This window comes from Plecotus auritus (genome assembly GCF_963455305.1).
Source record: "Plecotus auritus genome assembly, chromosome: 4".
Lineage (NCBI taxonomy): Eukaryota > Metazoa > Chordata > Mammalia > Chiroptera > Vespertilionidae > Plecotus > Plecotus auritus.
Genome location: NC_137775.1, coordinates 168,335,884 through 168,361,360, shown reverse-complemented (window position 1 = coordinate 168,361,360; position 25,477 = coordinate 168,335,884). Strand labels below are relative to the sequence as shown.

At 47.0% G+C, this 25,477-nt stretch overlaps 1 protein-coding gene across 13 annotated transcripts in view; it reads left to right on the top strand.

The window, feature by feature from the left end:
• The window catches only part of ICA1 (islet cell autoantigen 1), a 112,801-nt gene extending 94,003 nt beyond the window's left edge, over positions 1-18,798 (top strand). For 8 of the 13 annotated variants that reach the window (XM_080666790.1, XM_080666788.1, XM_080666789.1 and 5 more), the window contains exons 11-14: positions 1,075-1,137; positions 1,250-1,282; positions 11,610-11,879; positions 18,530-18,798. In XM_080666790.1, coding sequence (XP_080522916.1) covers positions 1,075-1,137; positions 1,250-1,282; positions 11,610-11,879; positions 18,530-18,651 — 488 coding nt within the window. In that variant the 3' untranslated portion in view covers positions 18,652-18,798. The remainder of the gene's footprint in view (positions 1-1,074; positions 1,138-1,249; positions 1,283-11,609; positions 11,880-18,529) is intronic. The other 5 variants (XM_080666795.1, XM_080666784.1, XM_080666793.1 and 2 more) reach the window with 1 other exon arrangement.
• The last annotated feature ends 6,679 nt before the right edge of the window (positions 18,799-25,477 follow it).

Here is a 25,477-nt window from a genome sequence, read left to right as displayed (position 1 = left end):
ATATATTCATGCAATTTGTGACAATATAGGAGAATCAAATTTTCTTTTCCTCCGTGCAGTATGTTTACTTGCTTGTGGTATTTACGTAATATTTTGAGACTATAAATGTTGATCACCTCCTTTTATATTTACACAAAATGGAATCCATTCAAATGAAATGTCATCTTTTAGTCTGATACTTATAGAAAGCCTAATGTTCATATGCGCAAACCAAGTTTTAAGGCTGTTCTATTGTGTTTGTATGTATATTTACACACACACACACACACACACACACACACACACACACACTATTATTTAGAGTAGTTTTTGGTTCCCAGCAAAATTGGGCAGAAGGTACTAAGATTTCCCACATACCCGCTGTGTCCACATGTGCATAGCCTCCCCCATTATCAACATCCCCCACCAGAGTGGTACATTTGTTATAACTGATGAACCAACGTTGACACATCTTATCACCCATAGTCCATAGTTAAATTACAGTCCACTCTTGGTGTCTTACAGTCTATGGGTTTGACAAATGTATAATGGCATGTATTCACCATTACAGTATCATACAGGATAGTTTTGCTGTCCTAAAAGTCCCCTGTGACTTCACCTATTCATCTCTCCCTCCCCTCAAACTCCTGGCAACCACTGGTCTTTTTACTGTGTTCATAGTTTTGCCTTTTCCAGAATGTTGCATAGTTGGAATCATGCAATATGTAGCCTTTACAAATTGGCTTCTTTCACTGAGTGATCTGCCCTTATACTGTAGTCAAGCCCAGATGGCTGAAGTTCATTAGCACCATCAAGGAATAGTCAACCACTTAAGTTGCACATGTGTCCATGGGAGGAGAATCGTTAGATCGTTTTTTGCTAAACAAAGCAAAGATTCAGGGTTGTTAACTCAGCATTCATTGAGAGCCAACAGCTCGAGTAAAACATAATCCGAGGACCCCTGCTTCTGGTGAGTGAGTTTGTGGATGCCATTTCTTCCCAAAGTTGTGTGTTGACCTTGCACTGCGATCGATAGCATGTGAGCACACACACCACTCTGAATCGCTGATAACCAGCTGCATGTTGTATTCACAGCTGAAGAAGGAAAAAGGGATTTCTCTACCTTAGACGAGAGCTCTCCACATAATGCATGCTCAGGTAATGCGGATGAAAGAAAATGACTCAACTGTAATCATTTGATTCAAACTCCTTACAAAATAAAACTAACTCATGATTTTGTTTTCTTTCCCCTCCCCCAATGGACGGATAGATGAACTAGTAAACATGACACCCGAGGAAGGTGGTAAGATTTATGCATTTCTTTTGGCTTATAATTTATTTCATTTTTTTAATAGCAGTTTCACATGCAGGGAAATGTAATGTTTATCTTTTGAATAGATGACTGTCATTTGTCTTCATAAATGAATTTTAATATGCTCAAGCACATGTTAGTATGTGTGACTCTGTCATCCTTAATATAATTAATTTCAAGATGTCAAAGTACTAAAGCTAAAAGTTAGGATGTCAAAGGTTATGTGTTGTAGTGGAGAAAACGTGACTTTCAGAGAGGCTTGGATTTGAACACTGGTACACCATAAATGATCTGTATGGCCTTCAATCATTTGCTTCATGCTTAAACTCTTTCACCCTCAGTTGTTCTCATTTGTAAAATGGAGCCAGTAGGGAGAGTCCTGCTGGGTTATTGTCAGTACGGGAGATCATGTATTAAAGGGTCTTTCATGAGCTCGGGCATAGGGACACTCTTCAAGTGGTAAGCATTTGCCACAGTAGGACTGGAAATGTTGTTCTGAAGGTGTACTGTGTTGCATCTCCATTGAACCTTTGTCAGATTCAGAGTTTGCTAGCTAGGTCCCACACCCAAGTTTACCAAGCCTAAAATCACTTACTGAATAACCATTCAAAATAGAATTCAGAACCATGGATTTGTATGAGACATGCATAGCCTTAAGTAATTTCAAGAAATTGAGTGTGGGCAACCTGGTCCTAACAATTGCTCTCCATACTCCCAAGGGTTTACTTCTAATGATTGACCAGGAGTCCAGAGTATCCCTGAGATTCTGCACCATGCTCTAGAGCAGCCCTGTCCTTGCTGTGGGCACATGGTCTACCCTAGACTTTTAGTTTTCTTACAAGACTAGAAACAAGCCAAGGTCATCCTACAGACCCCAGTTAACTGGAGCCAATGACTGTCTTGACTCATTCTAAGCATGCTTTGGATTTAATTCACAGATTGTGAGAGAAAGAAAATCTAGAAAACAGGGCATTGATTAACATTTTTTTTTTCAGAAATGGAAAAGTGGCAGAACTCTGACATTAAGTTTCTAGGGTTTAGGAATATAAACTTGAGGGCAGAAGCCTGCTTTTCTCTTTTTCCAGGCAACATACTGTGAACTATGTTATGAATGTCCATGTTTATCTTATCAGAATGACTACTGATTGAGATCATACCAGGTTATGAAAGTAATAAGCAAGTAAGTAATGCAGATGGCCATACATGGCCCCATTTTCATGAAAATGTTTCCTTCTTGGCTAAGGATAGAATATTTTGATGATGGAGTAAAGGTTTTTTAATAAATTATTTTTTGGAGAGGGAAATATTTCAGTCTTACAAAGGTGAGATAAAGGCTATAGCACGCACTAGGTGCCCTTCACCTAGTTTTAATAAATCTTAATACTTAATAAGTATATTTATAATCATACATATGCTTTAACCTATTTTGATAGGAAAATTGTTATTTATCCTACTAGAGGCCTGGTGCACGAAATTCGTGCATGGGGCGGGAGGGTGTCCTTCAGCCCAGCCTGCACCCTCTCCAATCTGGGACCCCTCGAGGGATGTTCGACTGCCCGTTTACAGGGATCGGGCCATGGGGGTGTGGCCAGCCTGGGTGAGGGGCTGAGGGCTGTTTTCAGGCTGGCCACACCCCCTTCAGGGTGGGGGTCCCAGCTGGGGTGCCTGGCCAGCCTGGGTGAAGGGCTGATGTTTGTTTGCAGGCTGACCACAGCCCCTTCAGGGTGGGGGTCCCAGCTGGGGTGTCTGGCCAGCCTGGGTGAGGGGCTGATGGCTGTTTGCAGGCTGGCCACACACCCCCAGTGACCCAAGCTCCCAGCCCCTCCCTTTTTTTTTTTTTTTTTCAGTGCCTCCTTGAGCGGAGGCCAGGGCTGGCTGGAAGCAGGTATCTAGGATTTATTTATCTTCTATAATTGAAACTTTGTAGCCTTGAGCAGAGGCCAGGGCCAGCCAGGGCGGGCGGGAAGCTTGGCTTCCTCCATCATCAGGGGAAACCCAAGCCTCCTGCTCACTCCAGCTCTGTGGCCACTGCCATCTTTGTTGTGTTAATTTACATACTTGCTCCTGATTGGCTGGTGGGTGTAGCGGAGTGATGGTCAATTTGCATGTTTCTCTTTTATTAGTGTAGATTCCCAACCTCTTGTGTACATAATTTGGTCTTTGATCTTATTACCTCCTATTTAATTTCATTATTTTTTTTAAAAAAAAATATTTTTGAATAAGTGGTGTATTCACATTGGTACAAAAATTGATAATAAAATGTACAAGTAAAAAACTCTCACTCCCATTCTGTTCCCTACTCTCCCCTCTCTTCCAATAGTCCCATCCCCAGTGTACCTCCCAGCATGTTTTACATAGACACAAGCAAATATGAGTCTATATTCTCATATTTCTCCCTTCTTACAAAAAAAGGGGGTTTTGGTTTTGGAATGGACTTTTTTACTTAGTAATGGTAGACCCTCACCCAGTCACCTTTCATTTCTTTACAGAATTAAACCAGAAATGCTACTGCCTGCGACACATGCTGACTTTCATAAGCTTCCTCCAAAGCGTGTGCCAGGATACATTGAACTAAGGATATCTTTCTCCTTTATTAAAACAACTGTGATCTCATTGGTTTATAGTTACAATCTTGGTTTCAAAGAATAGCAGCTCATATCCTTTTCTTGTTTGTTTTGTTTTTTTGCACTCAGTTTAACTGTAAAGATAGAAAGATGAAAGTGCTCTATCTCCCAAATGTGTATTTTTTTCTCAGGCAGAAAAAAAAAATCGATTTACAAATTTTCTCTGTTTAATACAATGTCACATGATTTCTCCTTCCCCTTTATCTCTGCCAACCCACAAAGCCTTTCTTTAGTCACAAGACATGCTTTTCTATCTACCTCTTCGGCCTTGGCAATCCCTAGGGTAGCATCAGCTTAAACATGAACATGGCCACGAGTATACAAATATTCTCTCAGTGCACAGAGAACTTGGGATGGCTGAAGGAAGGAACACTCAGTTAATTACTTGACTTTCAAGTGCCCTTCGGAAAATTGCCAGAAGGCCCGGATCCTGAATTAAAACACTGATCATAATATGCAGGACATTAAACCATCAAGAAATTAAAAGAGCTTAATCCAGGGATAGCTGACTTTAGAGGGCTGTAAGCTCTGGCGCCCTGCTGCCTGGGGGCTGGTTCCCTCTCAGGGTAATTCTGAGACCAGTTGTGGCCAAGCTGTGGAATAATGTCATCAAAAAGCAGACTTTTCCTGACAACAGCAAGGAGACAATTCTCCCGGAGCCATTGCCCGGGAAATCATGCTGATTCAGCTTCAGAGAGAAATGTGTTTTCTTCTACCAAATAGGTAGTGTTATGGAACATGAATCTTTGGCCAATTTATAAAAAGGTTTTAAGCTGAAAACAGAAACTGAACGACTTTCTGAGATACTTGAAAGTGGCTGTGACCACATGTAACAACCCCAACCTCAGTGCACACGTTGAAACATGTAGAAGTCTTTGCGTTCCTCTAAGGTGGGCCAAGGAAAAGAACTGTCAGGTAACTGAACAGAAAGGAGTGGCTGAAGCAAGAGAGTTAGATGAATTCAACTCACCTAAATCTCATCACTCAGCCTCACCCAAAAGATCCCTCTGCAGACAGGACTCACTGAACTGATGTTTAACAAGGTTAATTGTCCATGCTACAATTTAAATGTTTGTCTTCTGCGACTTCCTTGGTTACTACTTCCAGACGTAATGACTCTAAATTCTGGCCAAACTTCAGAACGACAGGGAAGTTCATTCAGTAGCTCCCATAGGCATGGGTGAGACCCTTTCGTCCACAGCAATAGGCATGTTTCTGGCTCTGGGCCCAGGTCCTCCCGAGTCATTCAAACCTTCTCCCGCAGTTCTCCATAAATAACTGACCGGGAATCCGATTGCTTCCTCACACGCAATGTGGCTGATACTGAGCTCGTTATCTTTCCTCATAAATCCCTTCTCCCTGCCTCCCTCAGCGTCCTCGGATGAACTGCTATAAAATCATGGTGCGCTGTTAAAACCAATACTGTTCTTACTTGATTGTGTGTAGTCAGTAGAATGCTGTGGATGTTTACCCATCCCGGTGTTGAGTTTGTCAGTAAGATTGCTTGCTTGTTAAGATCTAATGCTAACTGGAGGAGCAGGCTGGGATCCTCCAAAAGTCCTTTCTGAGTGCCTGCTCAGGGCTAGCCTGCTTGGGTTGTGTTTTCTTGTTGTTTTGTTTGTTTGTTTGTTTGTTTGTTTTTTGGGGGAGTGCTTTTTGTTTGTTGTATCTCTATGTTTCCAAGATAGTGGTTTTATACCCAAATGTTCTTATCATCTATGGCTTTTTCACCAGAAGGGAGTTTTTAGAAGTATTCTTGAATCCCATACAAGTACAATTTGGGACCAGAGCTTTTTATGATGAAGAATATTTTTCTTGTTAGACATTTTTGGGAGGTAATTTCCTACCCATCTTTCCCCCTCTCCTCTCACTTGGGTGGTGTGAGGATGGTGTTGGTGTTTGGGGTTTCACGTGTGTGTTGAGGCATGCAGCCTTTGCAGTTAGTCATAGCCCTGCGAGTGGGGACCAGGGAGAAAACCAGAGAACAGTCTTCCTGTTTCACACACAGATGAAGGTAACTTGGGTGACATTTATCTGTTTTCCTGTGCTCTCATTTTCGGTCTGTGTAGTTGTTTCCATCTTCTGTGTTTCTAATTTATGCTGAGGTCATGAAACTCAGTATGATTTCAAAAATATTCCCTGAGGGGGCTGCCACCACTTTCCCACATTAGCTCTCTGTCGCCCACACTCTGCACTTGAGAGAGCTTCCTCTGTATGTCAGTTTTCCCTCTTTGAAAAACTCCTTGGGCCAGAATCAGTCAGAGCTCACTGGTTCAGGATCAGTTTTCCGAAGGAATGTTTTCCCAGGGGCGTAGGGCTTTTATTTTTGAACGCTTGGGCAGTGCGGGGAGAACATGCTGACCGGTTCTGCCATCCTGGCCATTTTGCCACGGCGCCTGCAACCAAGAGCTTTGTGGGGTGGCCAGTGGAATCATCTGACTTTAGAAACCCTTAAAACGACCAAAGCTTAGGTACTAGTTTATATATGAGATCCTCCACAGGCTCCGAAGTGAAAGCTGTGCTGAGAAAACATGGGTCTCCAGCCAGATAATGTGTACGTAATAGATTACATGGACTTGGGCAGGTGTCTCTCTTTCCTTCTCTGTACAGTGAGTTAGAGGAGACGATCTCTGTGATCCCTTCAGTTGAGTGTGATTCTTCTCTTGGGCATCTCATTGGGAGAAAACAACAGATTTCCAGGCAGAAAGGCAGGAAGGCACAGTTGAGAAATGGCAAGCAGAGAAGTTTTGTCAAATCATAGGCTTCCCAGAAGGCAGTGTTGCTAAAAGGCCTGCGTTAGAGCTTGACCGTAGAGGTTCTGAAACCACTATAAGGAGTGTTCCTTTACTCGTAAAGGTGGTTTTTAAAAAATATATTTTTATTGATTTCAGAGAGGAAGGGAGAGGGGGAGAGAGATAGAAACATCAGTGATGAGAGAGAATCATTGATTGGCTGCCCCCTGCACATCCCACACCGCAGATCGAGCCCACAACCCGGGCATATGGACTGACCGGGAATTGAACCATGACCTCCTGGTTCATAGGTCACCACTCAACCACTGAGCCACGCCGGCCAGGCACCATTGAAGGTTTTGAGTAAGGGAGTAATAATCTCACAATTGGATTGAGTAAAGGTGTAAGGGGAGGGTGCCTTTTCTGGAGAGTGCCAGCAAGCTGGCCAATGGGCAAACCCTGAAGGGTCCCCAAGTCAGGAGTGTGCCATCAGCGTTCCAAAAACACTTGGAATTGCACTTGGAGATTTGAGAATCTTCCCAGATGAGACTGGAACCATGATAATAAGTGAGATCTTCTGTAGAGAACTAGGGAAGGAAGATGATGGCTTGGAGTAGCATCTGGGGGGTTGACACCTGAGAGCTCGACCACCTCTGTTTATCCTTTAAGACAAGAGCAGGATAGGATGGCACAGCTCAGGAGAGTCTTTCTCATCTACTGGTAGCAGCTGTGACTTGGGCTGTGTAGCTCTTACCAGGGCTTCCTTCAAAGACCTTGTCATATCTCTGCATTTTTCCCTGCGTTCTCGCAGTTGAGTTGAATTACTTCCGAGGAAAAGGAGATCGTGATTCTTAAGAGCCAGCTGACTAGTGTTATTTTTCAAGTCTCGACTTGTCTGGTTACAGACCCAGACCTGTCCTTTTCTTCTTGTAATTAAGTTTTTCTTACAAGTATGCATAGTAATCTCAAGCATCTTAATTATCAGGGCAATAATTGGGAGGTTTCCTTGTTTTCTGGTTCAAGTCAGTGCCAGTTTCATTGCTCTGAGTTAAGTAATAAGTTCTCTTAAAAGAGAAAACATCCTGCTTCAGCTGTTAAAGAACCAGGACACCAAGTCATGGGCCACATTGCATGGTAGACCTCAGACTCTATTTTGAAATAGCTCTAGACAAGATCATCCTCACCACGGGTCCTTTTCTCACTTCTGTCACTGAGTGTGCGTTCGATTGGATACAATAGTAGTCAGGAATCTTTTGGTTGGAAGTATAGTACCCTTTTCTAAATAGTTTCGCTTTAAAATTAAAAAGGAAAGAAAAGGAATGAATGTATTGGGTATTGGGGACACACAGCGGTGTGTTGGCTTCAAGTAAGGCTGGATCCAGGGGCTTAGACAGTGTTGTCAGCATTCTCTCTCCAACTTCCGACACTATTTCTTTCTATGCTTGGCTCCATCATAGCTGGGGCCTCAACACTGCATCTTTAGAACTTGGAATCCTAAAGACAGAGAGAACCTCTTCCCTCCTCCTTCCATATACCAACCCAGGGAAGCCTCTGGCATGAACCCACCCCTGAGCCGGTCACTAAGGCCTGCAAAATGCGGGACTCGGGCCAGCCTATGTCACACACCCACCTGGATGAGGTGAGATGGCTCATCTTACATGATGTCTCACTAGGATCACGTTGGAGAAGGTGTTTCCCTAAAGGGGAAAACAAGAAAAGGAGGAAAGGGATTCTGAGTTAGCCAAACTCAAGAAGTGCACTCCATATATCATCCATCACACAAACCCTAAACAGTAAACACAAAGGTAGAGGTTTCCCAGTCTGTGGTTATTTCTGGAAGGCTCAAAGTTTACTATTATTTGTTGTCGCAGATGTTCATTGTGATCTACTCTGGATTGACGTCTAGATGCAAGCAGGATCGCCTCCCCCAGGGTGTGACTTAGCGGAGGCTGTAAAGTGACTTAAGGAGGAAAACCCATCATTCCCAATGTTCATGTAAAGTCAGATGTCCCTCTAGGCCAGGGGTGGGCAAACTTTTTGACTCGAGGGCCACAATGGGTTCTTAAACTGGACCGGAGGGCCGGAACAAAAGCATGGATGGAGTGTTTGTGTGAACTAATATAAATTCAAAGTAAACATCATTACATAAAAGGGTACGGTCTTTTTTTTTATTTCAATAGTTTTATTCATTTCAAACATTTTAACGAGAAGAATGTAAACACTAATTATTATAATTTGAAACTTCAAAAAATGGAGGAATCATAGCACAATAACATACCTTATATTGAAGATGGCAAAGGCAAAATAAAATTGCCTAACAAAGGAAAGGTACAAAAGCCTTTCAAGTTAAACTTAAATATAATAAAATAATTTAAAACTAAAACAAATAGAAAAGAACAAAATGTGTAAACAGTAAATTAAACATTTTCTTTAGTGCAACTTCCAAATTATGCCCGGGACGTAGATGTAGATGGCAATGTAGACTGGATTGAAAGGTTTTTGGTCTTTAAAACATCAACCTCAGTGGGAACAGTGTTGTTGGTCTCCTTTTTAGCTAATGCTCTGATACTGTGCTCTCCAGGGGCGTGTCTCCCTACATCACCAGGATAACGTGTCTATGCATTCCCAGGGTGATGTCGGGGGACGAGTCCGGGGGCATTACAAGGAACCTCTGGAAGATTGAGAGGTTGTTCCTTCTACTGAATGGGCAGATATAAATCCGCCCACTCAGAAGAAGGAGCTGCGGCCGTGTTTCCTGATGTTGCCATGTTAACACTGCTGCTGGTGAAGGAGCGGAGGGGAGAGCAAGAGAACCCTCCGCTCTTTCAGCTCCGCTGGCCGGATAGAACAGCCGAAGGGGCCGGATCCGTCTCGCAGGCCGTAGTTTGCCCACGGCTGCTCTAAGCACACAAGGATTTGAATGGGTTCCATTGACACGGGTTTAGTTGAGCAATCATCTGGTTTCAGTTGGGCCAGAAAGTAAACCATGTGAAAAGGTTTGGACATTTCAGCCCCAACTGAAAGTAGGTAGTACAGATATTTGTGAAGTTATATGTAAAAGGAGAGAGGCTGAGAGAGCGGGGGAAGGCAGATGCATAGATGCTGTTGACAGACACGCCCTGTCTCCCCACGTTCCTTCCTTTCCTTTCCTCATAGAGATGGGCTGTCTCACCTCACCTGCCCTGCCTTTCCCACCAAACACAGGCTCAGTTTCCTTCATCATCTGGTTACATTTCCCCATCTTCTCACCACCACACCTACAGGCTACATCTCGGTGCAGATTTCTGTGATAACGCAAACAATAAGAAGGCTTAAATTAGATGTCCAACTAAAGTGATGTTTTGCTGCTATTTATAAACCACAGTGATAAGAGAATGACTGGACTCCTCCCCTCCCTGACTTACAGCCAGTCTGCTCAGCACATCAAAAATCCCCTCAATCTGTAGATCTTTATAGAAACTGTGGTTGAAAATAATCCAGTAAAGCCAACAGAGATAAGCTTTATTTAAAAAAAAAAAAAAAAAACACAAAAACCTTCACTTAGTAATTATCTCATGTATTTGTGGAAAACCTACTAAACCTACTTAATGTGACATATCAGAATTGCAGTGTAGCTCAGAGAAACTATAAATTGTGATTGTTCCTTCACTTCCTGTCTCTCTTCAGTTCCCAGGTGGCAATTAAGGACCACAACAAAGCCGCAGTTGATAAAACCATCAGCCCTTGGTTTTCAAAAATATGTAGAAAACTCAATGAAAGAACTTGTTGCAGGATTTCTGATAGTAATGCCCCATTGTATTTGTGTTCGCTATTTGGTGTTTTGTCAGTGTTCATACTAGTATTATAAGAATGGCTCTCTTAAAGTCCTCCTTCAGCCGGGCAGTGAAGTTTAAGGTATATTTCTTTTTGGTCCTCATGACCATACTCCAAGGCAAGCATTATTAATACTGTAATTGTATAGATGAAAAAAGAAGAGGCCCAGGGGTTTTATAAGGGTCTTGCTGCAGTCACACAGCAGGCAAAAGGTGGTCCAGGCTCCCCTCAGGTCCCATGCTCATTCCAAACCTCCAGGGCTATGTCTCTGGCCTAAGAGCTCATTCTCTAGGTCAGGGATGGGGAACCTTGTTTCTGCCAAGGGCCATTTGGATATTTATAACATCATGCACTTAATAGGATTCACTTGTAAATTTATGTTGGTGTGAAAAAAGCGCCTAGATTTATTGAATTTTGAGTCCTGCCCGCAGTTGCCTCGGCAGGACCAGACCAAATGATTTTGGGGGCCTTATATGGCCCATGGGCTGGATGTCCCCACCCCTGCTTTAGGTGGTTGCATGGTTTGTCCTGTTTTCCTGTGAAACTTTCACCGAGGCACTCAGGCAAGCCAGAGCCATCTTTTCTTTGCTTTATGCAGTTGGGTTGCAGCAAAGGAGAGAGGAAGCGAGGATGCCTTTCCTGGTCATCCTTGGACTTTCCATGGCTCCCCGGGCCAGGCAGGTGTGGGGAGGGTCCTCTCCCATCCTGATGGAGGGCAGGCTGCCACATGTCATGCAGGCTGTAGATTTAGGCTTGTGGGGAAAGATTCAGAAGCTGTATAAACAAGTAATATATGTGCAACATGCCTCCAATCCTGGCTTTGTTTCATATCTGAGAAATGTTTTGGTAGTAGATTTGCTTTTTATATGAAGGTAAAACTGAAACCTTAGAATTTTTGTGGAAACGATTTCAATGCAATTCTAATGATGCTCAAAAATTAGATTTGCCTTGAAGGTAAGGGGATGAGGGAGAAAGTTAATTCTGAAATGCCTTAAGAGAAGCTATAATGGGGTTGATTTATATTTTGATTAACGTTTTCTAACTCTAGCCATTGCCCAATCTGTCCCATCCCAGCCCCCACTGCATTTACTCCCTCCAAGGGCTTGGCCCTCCATGGTGATGAGTTTTGTGCTCTGTTTCTTCGCTCAGCTTGCCTGGGCCCGATGGCTGGGAATCTGGAACCTGAAGGTGCTGACAAAGATGACATGCTGCTGCTGAGTGAGATCTTCAACGCGTCCTCCTTGGATGAGGGCGAATTCAGCAAGGAGTGGGCTGCTGTGTTTGGAGACGGTCAGCTGAAGGACCCAGCGCCCACCATGACTCCAGGAGAGCCAGACCTCAAGCCCCAGACAGGCTCAGGATTCCTTCCTTCACAGCTTTTAGACCAAAATATGAAAGACTTAAAGGCCTCGCTGCAAGGTATGTACTACAGGGGTTGAAATGTGGGTTTTTTTGTTTGTTTATTCTTTGTTGTTGTTTTTTTGTTAATCCTCACCTGAGGCTATTTTTTCCATTGATTTTTAAAGAGATTGGAAGGGAGGGGGAGAGACATCATGTGAGAGAGACACATCAATTGGTACCAAGGCCAGAGATCAAGTCTGCAACCCCAGACCTTTCAGCCAAGAGCCTGTGCTTATCCACTGAACCAAACCAGCTAGGCGGTTTGTTCATTCTTTGTTTTGTTTTGTTTTTAATCCAAAGACCTATTTCTTGCTTCATCTTTTTTTTCTGAGTTTTCTGATTTTCATTTCCTATCTAGTGTCTTTTTGGTTTGTTTCTTAATTTTTGTCATTTTCTCTTATCTCCAAGGACTTTTCAGCTGAAATCTTAGAATCACATTCCAGCCATAAGATACATTGCAGGGTTTGAAATCTATTTCTTCTCACAATTTTCTCCATGTTAATATTTTCTATGCATACAGGGTGAGCAGAGTGGTTCTCAGTCTCATTGTCTTTTTGGTTTTAGACACGTTCATGGTGTACTTGAGAGATCAGATTGCCTTCACAGCCATGGCCCCATTGGCTTGGCCAGCCCTGCCCGGCCATCACCCTCCTGAGTGCCTTGTGTACTCTCACGAGACAAAGTTCTCCACGTCTCCAACTGAGTGCCAACTGACACAACACTGGGCTTCTTAACTCTTCACACTAGGTTTTATCTTGCTCTTGCTCTCTCCCCATCATGGCCCACCCCTACCCTGAGTGTGCTCTCAGCTCAGCAGTTTCACTCCTTCCTGAAGCAATGGCCCAGCAGTCCCATGTATCCCTGGTGACAGCAGGAGTCATTTCCACGCTCATCAGAGTGGTCAGAAGCATTGGTGAAGGGTCAGGGCACACTGGGGCGCGCCAGCAGCCCGCACGCTGGTTGAGAACGGCTGGCCTGTAAGCCACATTGATTTGATGAGGCAAAAACTAAGACGCAGGTTGAAATTTCGATTTTTAAGTTTGAGTTTCTAGTCAAACTGACCTTAGGAAGGGAACCATTTTCTAGTATTTCAATATGGGTTCCTCCTTTCGTACTGCTTTAATTATAAGACAGTATTAAGAAATTCTCAAATTGTTTTGGATTTTCCATGAATTTAGGCTAGCTCCTTGATAAACAACTTGTTTATCTGGCACTTAAAGCTGAGAACAAACGGCAGAGCTGGGATGATTAAGTAATTATGGGCTATTAAAGAAACCTCAGGTTGTTGGAGATGAGATCACGGACACAACAAGAGTTGGTGGGCAAAACAAAAAAGTCCTCCTTCTCTATGAAACCCATCCTCCTTTTTATCTTCCTTTGTGAGTCCTGTTTGGTAGCCATCTCATTTCTTTTCAGAAATGGAGTTAGAGATAGGAAGGAGACATGAAATCCAAAAATACATTCCTGCCCTGGGTTTCACCTCTGGTTTCACTGCCTTCTGCACGGAGCTCTAGATAAGCAAGGCCAGCCATGGCTGAGCCTCACCCCACCCACCTGTGTGGAGGTCTGACAAGCTGTGGGGAGTCGGAAGGCCGAGCTGGCATCCACAACTCGGATCTCTCATCCAGCCATGCCGCAGGATGAACCCCACTCAAGCCCCCACTTTGGAGGCACCGAGGTCCCTGCTGCCATCGAGTCCGGTGGTGGTGGTGCCCCCACTTGGCCAGGGTGGCTGTGTCATGTGCTTGTGCGTGCCCCACTCTGACACCTACACGTCAGACTCCACGCCCTCTTCCTGAGAAGGCAAAGTGAGGCCTCAGCCCAGCGCCCACAGAGGGACCCGGGCACTGGGCCCTAGAGCAATGACAAGAACAGAGGCCTAGGCCTTTGCATGTCAGCCTGCCCCAAGTCCAAGGGAAAGACACAAAACCACACTAGGGTCTAAGGACAGAGGTGTTCTGACCACAAGAGAGAAAGGTGAGCTCTCCCATGGAAAGGGAAAGAGGTCTTACAGGGTGGCCACTTACTTCTCAGCCAAACCAAGTCTCCCTTGGGGCCACCGCCCTACTAGCACTTGGGCAAGTTTCTCATTCATTCAGCAAATGAATGTACGGGGTCCTTCTGAGTGCCGGGCACTGGGGATTTGTCTGAGAACTCAGAAGACAAGCTTTCTGCCTCCCTGGAATTCACCTTCTAATGGGGAGAAAACGATGAACAGAATAAAGAAGCAAATAACACTGTAGGTTGGAAACTGATCAATGTTATGGAGAAAAGAAAAAGTATGGTTTTGGTAGTCCTAAAAAACAAGAAAAAGAGGCAGGGGATAGGGAGTGTTGTGGGGCTGCAGGGCAGGCTGCAGAATTAAAGGATTCTTACTGAGAAGATGAGATCCAAGCCAAGACTTGCAGAAGGTGAGAGAATGAGGCATGCGGAGATCTGGGCAGAGGGACTCCCCGTGCCCTGATGCGAAGGCAAGGATGAAAGGATGAGCCCACCCCTCGCCAGTGGCCATCAGCCCCGCCAGGGTGTGCGCCCCCCTCCCCGCCCGCGCTGGTGCAGTTACATTCACAGTAGAGAGCTACTCTGCAGGGCCTTATTTTGGCTTCCTCTGCTCTAGCTGGCCCGCAATCTTCCTGGCTGATTTATATTTTCCCTTATGTAAGTAGAGGAGGCAGGATTGCTCCAATAAAATTTTATGTGTTTCCTGCAAATGGGTAGCACAGTTGACATATCAAAGGGATGGAGAGCTTTAGGATAATCATTTGTTCACAGAGCTCTTGGCACTGCCGCCCCCACCCTCACCACCCTGGACTGACAGTTCCTCTGAGATGGGAATCTTTCTAGCCACACCTTCGTGTTAAAAAAAAAACAAAAAAAGCCTCAGCCAACTAACACTGTGTAGAGAACAGTTGACAGCAATTAGAGGAATATTAGCAACAAGGAGTTATCTTTCAATAGAAATCTTCCTGACAGAGGCTGAGAGGGTCAAGACCTGGCTTGGCATTCCGTCCATCATTACCCTCACCACACCCTCCCCTAAACAATTCCCTGCGAGATACGCGTGAGGGGGAAATTGCTGAGCTTTGTATTTGCCTTTAAAATTTTAAAACAATATATAACAGGTGCCACTGTCTCCGTGCACATAAAGTGGGACTGCTGGCCTGATGCTTCCTAGCAGTTCTGAGCAGAGACTGTGATGGCAAGCTGACTGATGTCCTGCTTCAGCCCCGGGACAAGGGAATTCTGACACCCTGTGTCCTTGTGACAATTCTGAGATAGGCTGTCTCCATGCTCTTAGTCCCCAAAGAGGGGGTGTCTTTAGGCTCTTCCTCCTTCATGCCCTCTGCTGCAGAGAAGCCCCCAACTCCATAGATCCTAGCTGTAGCCTGTGTGGGTCATGAGGTGGACCACATTCACAAACCCAGTGTTTTAGGAAGGAGTCCAGGTAGGAGACATTTGTGGTCTTATTGAAGGAAGCCGCCATCACAGTCCGTTAGATGATAGGCTTGAAACTCGGAGTTGTCTTTGTGGTACTTTTAAAATATGACTTGATACACAGACATTTTATTATGTCCATAAGCTAGACGTTTAGGGAACATGCCCGTTCTATAAAGAAATGGGAGCTCCTTCTTGACCTGCCTCCTTTAGGAATGTGGTCCATTGAATACTCTGGAAACTACGATGCTTGGAACCTGCCTCTTCCTGCCATTGATCTCTGCAGTCATTTTAAAACTGGAGCGCTGGGCGGGACTTTGAAACGGGAAGAGCGATCTCGGTGCGGTGCGTTCCCACTGTAGCGCAGCACGCAGACTCCAGCGAGCCTGCCCGCCATGCCTCTCCCTGGCTTTCCTCCCAGTCAGTCGGGTTCTCTCTGGAAGCGTCAGCCTCCTGAACCCAGATTGCTTGAAGGATCAAAGAGCTTAAAACTGCGAGGCCTGGGGAGAAGGTGGGGCCCTGAAGCGGACCCCTCTTTTTCCCAGGAGGGCCTGTCTCCTTGTCCCAGCTCCGATTCTGATGGAGATGGGGACCCTGGCAGCCTCCTTGGAGACCATCTGTGGCAGCACTTCCCAAACGTACACGTGCTTCACGGTCACGGTCACGGAGGGCTCGTTAGAATCAACTCCTGGGCTTCAGCCCCGGGATTCCCATCCAAGAGGTCAGGTGGGCACTGGAAACGTGCATTTCTAGCCAGTGCAGGTGCTGCAGGCTGCTGGTGAGGGTGCCACGGGTGAGAACCTGCTCCCGGGGTCGGGCCAGGCCCAGGGGTGGTGGGGAGGGTCCAAGCTCTGCTGAGCACAGATGGGCCTTGGTGTTCAGGAGAAAAGCAGAGGGAGGGGGTAACATTTACCCAGTTAGCTTCCACCTCGTTCGGCTTTGTCTGGCAGTCAGTGGAACCGCGGTTTTAACTTTCCACATTTCCACTGTTTGATGTGATTTGGGTTTAGAAGCAAAATGCTCGAGGGCCAAGTTTCTAGGAATCAGAGAGGTTATGTTACTCCTGGATGACGCCAAATAGTGTTCATTTTTTAAAATTGAACTATAGTTTTATTGAACTATAATTTACATACTATAAAATTCATCCACGGTACAGGGATGGTTCGTGGGATTCTGGTAAATTTATATTATTATGCAACTGTCACCAGAGTCCAGAAAATTCCCTCAAAATCTGGTTGCTTTTGATGTAATATCTGAAATCATGCATGATCCCAGATATTACTCTCTCCCCTCTTTTTTCTGGCTGAATGTCCTCATTCATAATTCCCTTTGTCAAATCTACCAAGGAGGAATCAAACGTGTGTCTCCATGTGACTGGCTGCTCCCCCAAGATTGGGTGAAAATAGCAAGATAGGAAAGGCCACTGAGGGTTGCTGTCTTTAGCTGGAAATACCATTGCCACCACCAAACAAGGCGTTGACTGAGTGCTCCTCAGGAAGAGCCAGGTTTCTTAGTTGTCAGAAGAGGGCCTTTCAAGCTCTTGAGCTCTGTTCTCCTTTGAGACAGGCCCCGAGAACATCTGCTCCACTGGGGATCTCGTCTGAATTTGCAGCTCTCTCTCCCTCTGGTCACCACCCACTCTCCCTGGATTGACCACAGGACGTTAAAGGGAGTCTGTTATCATCAAAAAGCATTCCCATGATGTTCTTGTAGGTGTGTGCAAATAGTTGCACCTGGTTTTCCCTCCGACCGTGGAGGCCTGGGGAATGTGAGGGCTGCCCCAAAGTACAGGCACCTGGCACCTCCCACAGGGCCACGCCCACTCTCTCGGGGCCTCCGGAGGCCTTTGCAGGGGTTAGGAGGAAGGGGAAGTGAGTCTGAAGGGTATTTTCACTGGGGCTCTCTTTAAGATATCTTGATATTCTCTATCAAGCATCGACTAATCTGCCTAAATCAGTCTTGCTCCAGACAGTTTCCTTGTGTGACCTCCTACATGATGACAAAAGAAAGTTACTTCCTTTTTTTTTAGTTGTTCCCCACCCCAACCAGACTATCTTGAGATGTCTCAAGTCTCAGTTTATCATATCAAAATAAACCAAGTGTCTTGAGGGCTAACTGCACATGGGATTCAGTTAATGTCACACAGTAATGCTTGCATGTTACCAACTAGCCTTGCTGACAGTAGTTTCATCTCTGTAGTAGATACATTGATTATCTCCTGCTTATGGTGGTCTAATCCCACCAGTTTCCCTCCCCCCACCGCTGCCCATCACTCTAATATAACCACTCTTAGCAACTTGCCCTACCCACAGTCTTTGAGGCTCCTTTTAGCCAGATGGCAAGCATATTCCTAGCTGCTCTTAGCTAGAAGGATCACCTGTCAAAGAGACATTTTCTTTGTGCTTTTGATACTCCCACCTGTTGGAGAAGGAAAAAAAGCGTGGGTCATCCACGCCAGTGAACTTCCATTCTCATGTGGGATGGTTTAGATAAAGAAGAGCCCCCGACTTCTTTAGAAATCACTTGCATCAGTCCCTCTTTTGAAAATGTTCTCCTCATCTGGGAAATAATTTGGCTCTATAATTGTGGTCTTCAGGAAGTGGGGGCAGGTGGTTTGGGAAGAGAGCAGCTGAAGAGAATACTCCGGTGAGGCCGAAGGGGGGTGGGGACGATTCAGAGCCCAGAGGGAGACGGGGAGGCGTGTGGAAGGCCTCCTCCCCTGCCTGATGGGAGGGGATTGAAGAAGGCAGTGACCCTGAGCGTCCAGGCCTGGACTCCAACCCCCTTCTGGGCCTGGAGCTTTGAAGTCCGAAGAGTGGCCACTATATTTCTCCTGACCCAGCGGATTGGGAATGACTCCTCGGGGGCACCCAGGAAGGCACCTCGCTTCCTCAGCCATGCAGTCTGATTTCGGAAATAACTGCTATCTCCTGCTGGTAGTGAAGTGGCTGGGTCTGAGGTTTCAGACAACTCTGTGGGCTGTGGACAGCCGCTGGGGTGGGGTTTAACCAAGAGCCTGGTCTTTTCTGAGCGTCAGGCCGTGGTTGAGAAATGTGACTCAGCCAACGAGCAGAGGGACCTGGCATTCCCTCATGGGTTTTAGAGGTGCAGTGCAGTGGGCCTTGTCTGGCTGAGCAGCCACCCTTTTCACGGCAAGCCTGGCCCCCGCGGGCAGCGTGGGGGAGGTGGGCGTTTGGTAGGTGGTGTGCTGACCTCTCCTCGTCTCTCCCCAGAGCCCGCCAAGGCTGCCTCGGACCTGACTGCCTGGTTCAGCCTCTTTGCTGACCTCGACCCCTTATCAAATCCTGACGCCGTGGGAAAAACCGATAAAGAACATGAATTGCTCAATGCATGAGTCTGCGGCCTCGGGCAGGGAGCCCATGTGTGCTCCTCAGCAGCACCCCGGGGTAGCTCGCAAGCGGATCACGTGCTCAGTATGCCGTTTTACTATTTCCGTGCCATTTTAATAAAGCAAGAGGGTCAAAGGCCCAGTTTCTATGGGTATGATTATTTACTCTTATTTGGTCTAAAGGGATGTAGTGTATTCTCTGTGTGGACCTAACCACATAGGATTGTCTAGGAGGGGTTCCCGGGCTGGCCGCTCTCCTGCCAAAATCTGCCTCGTGGCTGCTGATGTGTCACTGGGCTATGGTGAGGTCCAAGTTCAAACCGTAAACCTACTCTATGTCAGGTTTATACAATGTGTCTACAGACTAGGAGGCAGCGGGAAGCCAGCAAAGCCTAAACCCCGCCTGCTGCACCCCTGCCTGTCCCCGTGGAGGGGGGCTGCAGAGAGACACCTCCACCTGCCCAGCTACTCCCCCCCCCCCCTCCACCACCACCACAGCAGCTTGGGATGCAGCTCTGGCACCCAGACACAGTCCTGGCCCCTCCCGATGGCCGTGTGGGTCCTTGGGCAGAGGATGGGCTGCATGACCCATCCATGGAAAGCAGCCCTGTCTGCCATGCCAGTGTCTCCTCCTGTCCTTCCGCGGCCCCAATTCAAAAGCATGTATCTCTGCAGTCCCTGTGACATGAACTGTTGTTTTTTAATTAAATGGAAAAGATATTTGACACGCAAAGTCAAGTTAATAAATGAACCTGTGGTGGGGACACATTGGGGAGGTGCGTGGGGGGAGAGACAGGAGAGGGAGGGTGGAGGAGGAGGGGTCACACTTGCAGGGAGCTGCTGACCTGACCCTGCGTCCCCCAGGCCCAGCAGCCGGGAGGACCTGCACTTTTGTTGGCTCAGGCAGGGGTGGCAGTGACAGTTTGCAGATGGGGACCTAAGCAGAGTAGACACCCCACAGTGATGGAGCCCCCAGAGCCGGTACCCACCCCTCCCCTCGTCCCCGGTGGCATGCTAAGGGAGAGGCCACCGGTCCACAGAGGCCTGTATACAGCCCTTTCAATGGGGCAGTGGCCCTGCGTGGGGGTAGAATTGATGATTAGCCAGGAAATGGTTCTAAGTGCTCAGCTGGGCCAGGGTCGGGGGTGGGGGGGCTTCTGCTCTCATTGTGGCCTTAGTCCCCAGCTCTGCAAGGGTCTTCCCCAAACCCACAGGAATGCTGGGCTCACCACTGCCTGTGTGTGCCCTCATGGAAGGGCCCAGCCACTGTCCGGGGGATGGCAGTCTGGGGGAAGGCAGACAGGGAGAGCGGAAGGCAGTTTCCTTTTCTGCACGGAAAGAAGCCAGTGGGGTGGGGGGGATGGGACTCTGCGTTATGTGGCTTGTGTATCTGCTCACTTCCTGCCAGCACTGGCTGTCCCAGGAATCTCATTCATTAGAACCTCACTTAACAGTTCCTAGCTTGGCACTCTCAGTCTTTAAGTAAAGGAGATCAAGATATAGCCCCAGGGCCCCACCTGGCCACCCTCCCTCACACACATGGGAGGGCTTGCTGTACCCTCAAACCACCCTAGTCTCTGGGCCTGTGCATTTGCAGCCCCCTCCACCCATGATGCCCCTCTCCTTACCCTCAGCCACCCTCACAGCCCTGCCCACCCCAGGACCCCACCTCCTGCACAGGGACTTCTGCAAGCGTAGCGTGGTTTCCTTTTGAGGAACAACCCTCTCTCTCCCTGACAGTCCCCTCCTGCCCTTCTCCTGGCTCCTGACTCAGCGCAGGCATGACACTGCATCTGCCTCCCCCACCCCCCACTCGGTGCTGCAACCCCCCGACCCCCACCGAAGAACAGGGCCCCTGTCTGCCCCGTCCTCTGTCTCCCAGTCCCCAGCACCCTGGAGTCACCTTGTAGCCTCGGATTAATGATTGCTCAAGGGCACTGCCCCATGTGGAATGTGCATTAAGTTCTATCCTGGGTCACAATTGTTTGCAGCCACAGCCAGGAGATGGGTCAGGAGGGGCTGACTCCAGGCTGCAGGCCCAGGGAGCTCGGTGGGAGGGAGTGGTTAAAGGCTGTGGTTCTCCCATGTTGAATGGATCACTTTAAACACTAACAGGCTGCGTGTTAACATTGATCTGTGAGTGACGGGGAGAGGAGAATGGTGGTTGGACAGGCTTTGCAACAAGTGAAAAGAAAGAAATGCACATGGGGCATTTTCTCCCTGAATTTTCTTTACATTTTTAGTTAAAAAAAAAAAAAAAAGGATTCAACCCCCTTTCCCATCTGCAATCCACTTGGCCAGGCTCTTGATCCCTCTTGATGGGCGTGTTTTGATCCAGGCGCACACAAAGCCCCTCGGCCACCTCTCAGTTTAAGGAGAAGCAGCTGCTGCCGGATTCTCTTTTAAGCGGGCTGTGTGCCAGCCGGGCCAGGGGCCTTCTTTGGGGGCCAGCCTCAGAGAACACCCCAACTCTGGCATGAAGAAAAGGAGCCCCACCCTCATCAGGCCCAGTCTCACTTCTTCATTTTCACTCCACGTCCTAAGGCCCGCCTGACCTGCCATTGCACTGGAACCCTCAGGGAGACTGGGACAGCACCTGCTCCTTGAGAACTTGGCTGCCACTTCAGGTGGTCTACATAACCCCCCCCCCCCAACACTTGTCCCCCTGCCCTGCCAATACATAGAGAATATTCCAATGGAAGGGAGGGAGCCAGATCTCTTTCTACTTCCTCCTTTCTTACTGTTTTCCCCAGCTGGCAGGGGCCTTGGTGCACATTATAGATTCATTGCCTTCAAAATGTAATTTTAGAAACGTCAAGTTGATTTTGAGTTCTGGGAGAGTGAGAAAAGCACCCATCAGATTCAGAATTAGAAATGCGCCAACGTAGAAAGAACCAGCACTTTTTGACAGAGGTTTATGCCCAAGAAAATGTGATCTGCTCAGAGTTGGCAGCCCCGGGGAACCCTGAGTTGCCAGGGGGCATGTAGTTGGGGCTCACCCATCCTGCTGGGGCGGGTCTTTCCATTGGATGTGGGGCCAGGCCTGAGACCCCCGAGGGGCCTGAGAGGCTGCATGGCCATCTGGGTCAATGGTACATGCCAGACCTCTCCTGCCTTTTGCTCAGGCTTCACCTCCAAGAGCCAACTGCTTGAACTCCTTGCTTCCCTTTCTCGGAGACCTCTCCCCGGGGCCGACCCTGGCAGTGGATCAGGCTAACTATTAGCACTGCTGACTTCGCCAGGAGATCAAAGTTGCATCTGTCTTTGTGATCAACTAGTGTCCTCCAGACGGGCCATGGCAATGAACCCTCTGCTTTGATTTAAACCATCTCCCCAGTCCACCGACTGGCACCACTCACCGCGCAGTGGTGTAGGTCTCTTCAGCTGTGTTGGAAAACAGAGTTCAGCTTGGAGCCAAGCTGGACTGATTGGCAATGGCTGCCGAGAATTCTGCATTGAGAAGGCTTCTGAAAAATGAATGATGTTTGTGATGGGTCTGGGGTGGCGGTGGGGGGTGGCGGCAGTAATGTTATATATTTCATAATACTGCATTAGACCTTGTCCTTCATGAAGCTTATAGAGTCTCCTCCTCCTCACCCCTCCTTCTTCTCTTCCTCCTGCTCCTCCTCCTTCTTCCCTCCTCCTCCTCCTCATCATCATCATCATCATCGTCATCATCATCATCATCATCATCATCAAAATAACTAGGATTCTGGAACGCTGACAGAGGGGCAAGTATGGATGAGAAAAGCAGAAAGTTCAAAGAACACATCATTACTGAAACCTAATTCAACTCGAATTCATTTAAACACCAACAAAAAAAAAGTGATGATATATTTGCCCAAGTAACTGAAGAGTGTATGCTTCAGGCATAGCTGGATCTAGGGGCTCAGGCAATATCCTCATTAATTGTCCCTTCTTCAGCTCCTAGCTCTAAATCCCTCTTCATTCCAAGAGACTTCTCATAAGGAAGCAAAAAGACCAGTACCTCCAGCAAAGTTTTGAAATTGAGCCTGCCTTGGGTCCTGTGTCCAATCTTCCATCAACCACTGGGATCAAGGTGGGTGGGGGAATCAAGCCTTTCATGTGCCTGTCCCTGACCCTCAAGGACTGAGCATGGAGAACTGGGGGGCTGTTACTAGAGGAAGAGGAAATGGATCCTGGCAGGAAAATGCAATAGTGATCCACTCTAGTTTTCACTGGGATGACTTTGAGGAGACACTGGTGTAGTCTTGCCAGAGGGGTATGGAGTGAGGCGGTTTAAAGAACTGGAATGTTCTCCAGAAGCCCCACTACAAGGGGCCCCTTTTGAGGCCACCTCCAGACACTAGGGCTGGAAGGCCTGGCGCTCTCGGGGGCCCATTGAAGAGACTTACATTGCAGCTCTCTTATAGCTGACTTCCTGGAATTCAAAAAGGATCTGGAGCTCTTGGCATCCAATCTGCTCATGTCCAGATGAGGAAACTGAGGGACCCAAGGGACATAAAAATTAAAAAAACAAAAAATATACCCCCCCCCTCCCATAAAACTCTCCACAAAACTATTAAGTTAGTGAAAAGCCAGGACTGGAATCCACGTTCTCTGACTCTAGGCCAAAGCTTCTTTTACTTGAATGTCTTTGCTAGAAACTGAAAGCCGAAGAAAAGAATTCATAGACACCCAAGACTCCTTTAAGAACCAATCTCTCTTTTTTTCTCCTCCCAACTCCTCCCTTTCTCTTCTCTCTCTCTCTCTCTCTCTCTCTCTCTCTCTCTCTCTCTCTCTCTCTCTCTCTCTCTCTCTCTCTTTCTCTCTGTCTCTCTTTACCCGCCCCCCCCGCCAATTATTACATGCAGCCTTTGGGGATGGGATCAGGACAGTAATAGAGGGCAGTAGTTAAGAGTTGGGGCTCTGAAGCTGGACAAATCTGTGGTCAAGCAGAGGCTGCCTCAGCTCTAAGTCATAAGGCCTCTCTGTGCTTCCGTTTTCTCATCATCTAACAGGGATGGAGCATTCCCTGCTCATGGAGTTACTACAAGGACTAAGCGAGCTAATATTGTGCTCACACAGCAGCACATAAGCGTGACCACTAGCGTCACAGAAGATCACTCGCTTGGTAAATGCTATTGAAGTAAGAGTGGGAGGCGTCTCCTTCCCCACAGCCTTCCCTGAGACCCTCAAGTGCCACCCTCTCTCCCCATCATTAATTAGCTCTTTCCTAAACCCCACGGGAATGGAGGCACGAAGGATGAATAAGTGGCTCCTGACTTTTCCATAAAGTTGGGCAAAATTTCGTGCTGAGAGCAGGAGTGAAGTGGGCTCTGCCACAGGAAGAGGACATGCTCAAATCGTGCTTGTCGGAAAGGCATTCTGAACGTGAACCCCTAACCAGAACACTGATCAAAAGGAAGGGGGATGCAGAGCAATTGGCACTCTCACACATTGCTGATGGGAAGGCTGAGTGGAACAGTCATTTCGGAAACAATTTGGCAGTTTCACAGAAAGTTAAACACACAGTTACCATACAACCCAGCAATCCCACGCCTAGGAATTCACCCTGCAGGGAAATAATATTTACGTTCCCACAAAAGCGTGGATGTGGATGTTTGTAGCAGCTTTATTCATAATCTCCCCAAACTGGAAACAACCTAAATATCCTTCACTGAGCGAATGGATAAACGAACTGTGGTACATGCATGCCACGGGATCTTATGTAGCAGTGCACGGGAACACACGATTAATTCCCAAAACAACATGATCCTTCATCTTGGGGTCCTGTACTCCCTGCTGTGATACAGTAAGAAGGAAACTTCACCTCTGTAGTATTCTTTCCCAAATTTCACAACTCCATCTAGTCATAAGAAAAATATAAAACCAACTAAAATTGAGAGACAATTACAATATACTTGACCAGTACCCTTCAAAAGTACCAAGGTCATGAAAAAAATAAATAAAAGATTAAGAAACCACTACCGATGGGGAAATTAAGGAGACAGGACAACTAAATGTCATGTGGGATCTGGGACTGGATCTTGGAAAAAAAAAAAAGACATCAGTGGAAAAATGAATGAAACCCAAATAAAGTCTATAGTTTAACTAATAGTATCATACTGATGCCAATGTCTTCCTTTTGACACTGTCCTAAAGCTATATAAGGTGTTAACATTGGGGAAACTGGGTAAGGAGTTTTGTACCATCTTTGCAACTTTTCTGTCCACCGAAAAGCATTCCAAAGTAAAAAGGTTGTTCGTTTGTAAGGCTACATACTGTGTGATTCCACTTGTATGCCATTTTGAAAAAGGCAAATCTATGACAGGTGTCACATCAGTGGTTTCCGCGGCCTGAGGCTGGGGGAGGGGTTGACTCCAAAGGGGCCCAAGAAAGTTTTGGGGGTGTCGGAATGCTCCTGGAAATTAATTGTGTTGGTGGTTACACTGTTGCATTTGTCAAAATCCATAGAACCACGCACTGAAAAGGATGAATGTCACTATATGCCTCAATAAGTATGGCTTTAACGAAAAGAAAAAAGTGGATTCTGGCTCCTCTACAGAGGGATGCAGCACTACAGGAGGAGAGCCCTGAGGCGTCAGCAGAAGCAGAGAGCCTGGGCTGCAGACTCAGGAGTCTATAGGCGTGAACCTCAAAAGAAGATGCCTGTTCCCGGTGTGTCCCCACGGCTGTCTTCCAGCCTCCATCTGTGGGAAAGTCAGGATAGGCCAGGTTATGCTTCAGCAACAACCACCACCACATCTCAGTGGCTTAGAACAAGGAAATTTCCTTTCTTTCTCACTAATGCTCTATTTCCAGCATGGGTCCGTGAGGCTGGACCCCACAAGCCCTCAGGGACTGATGC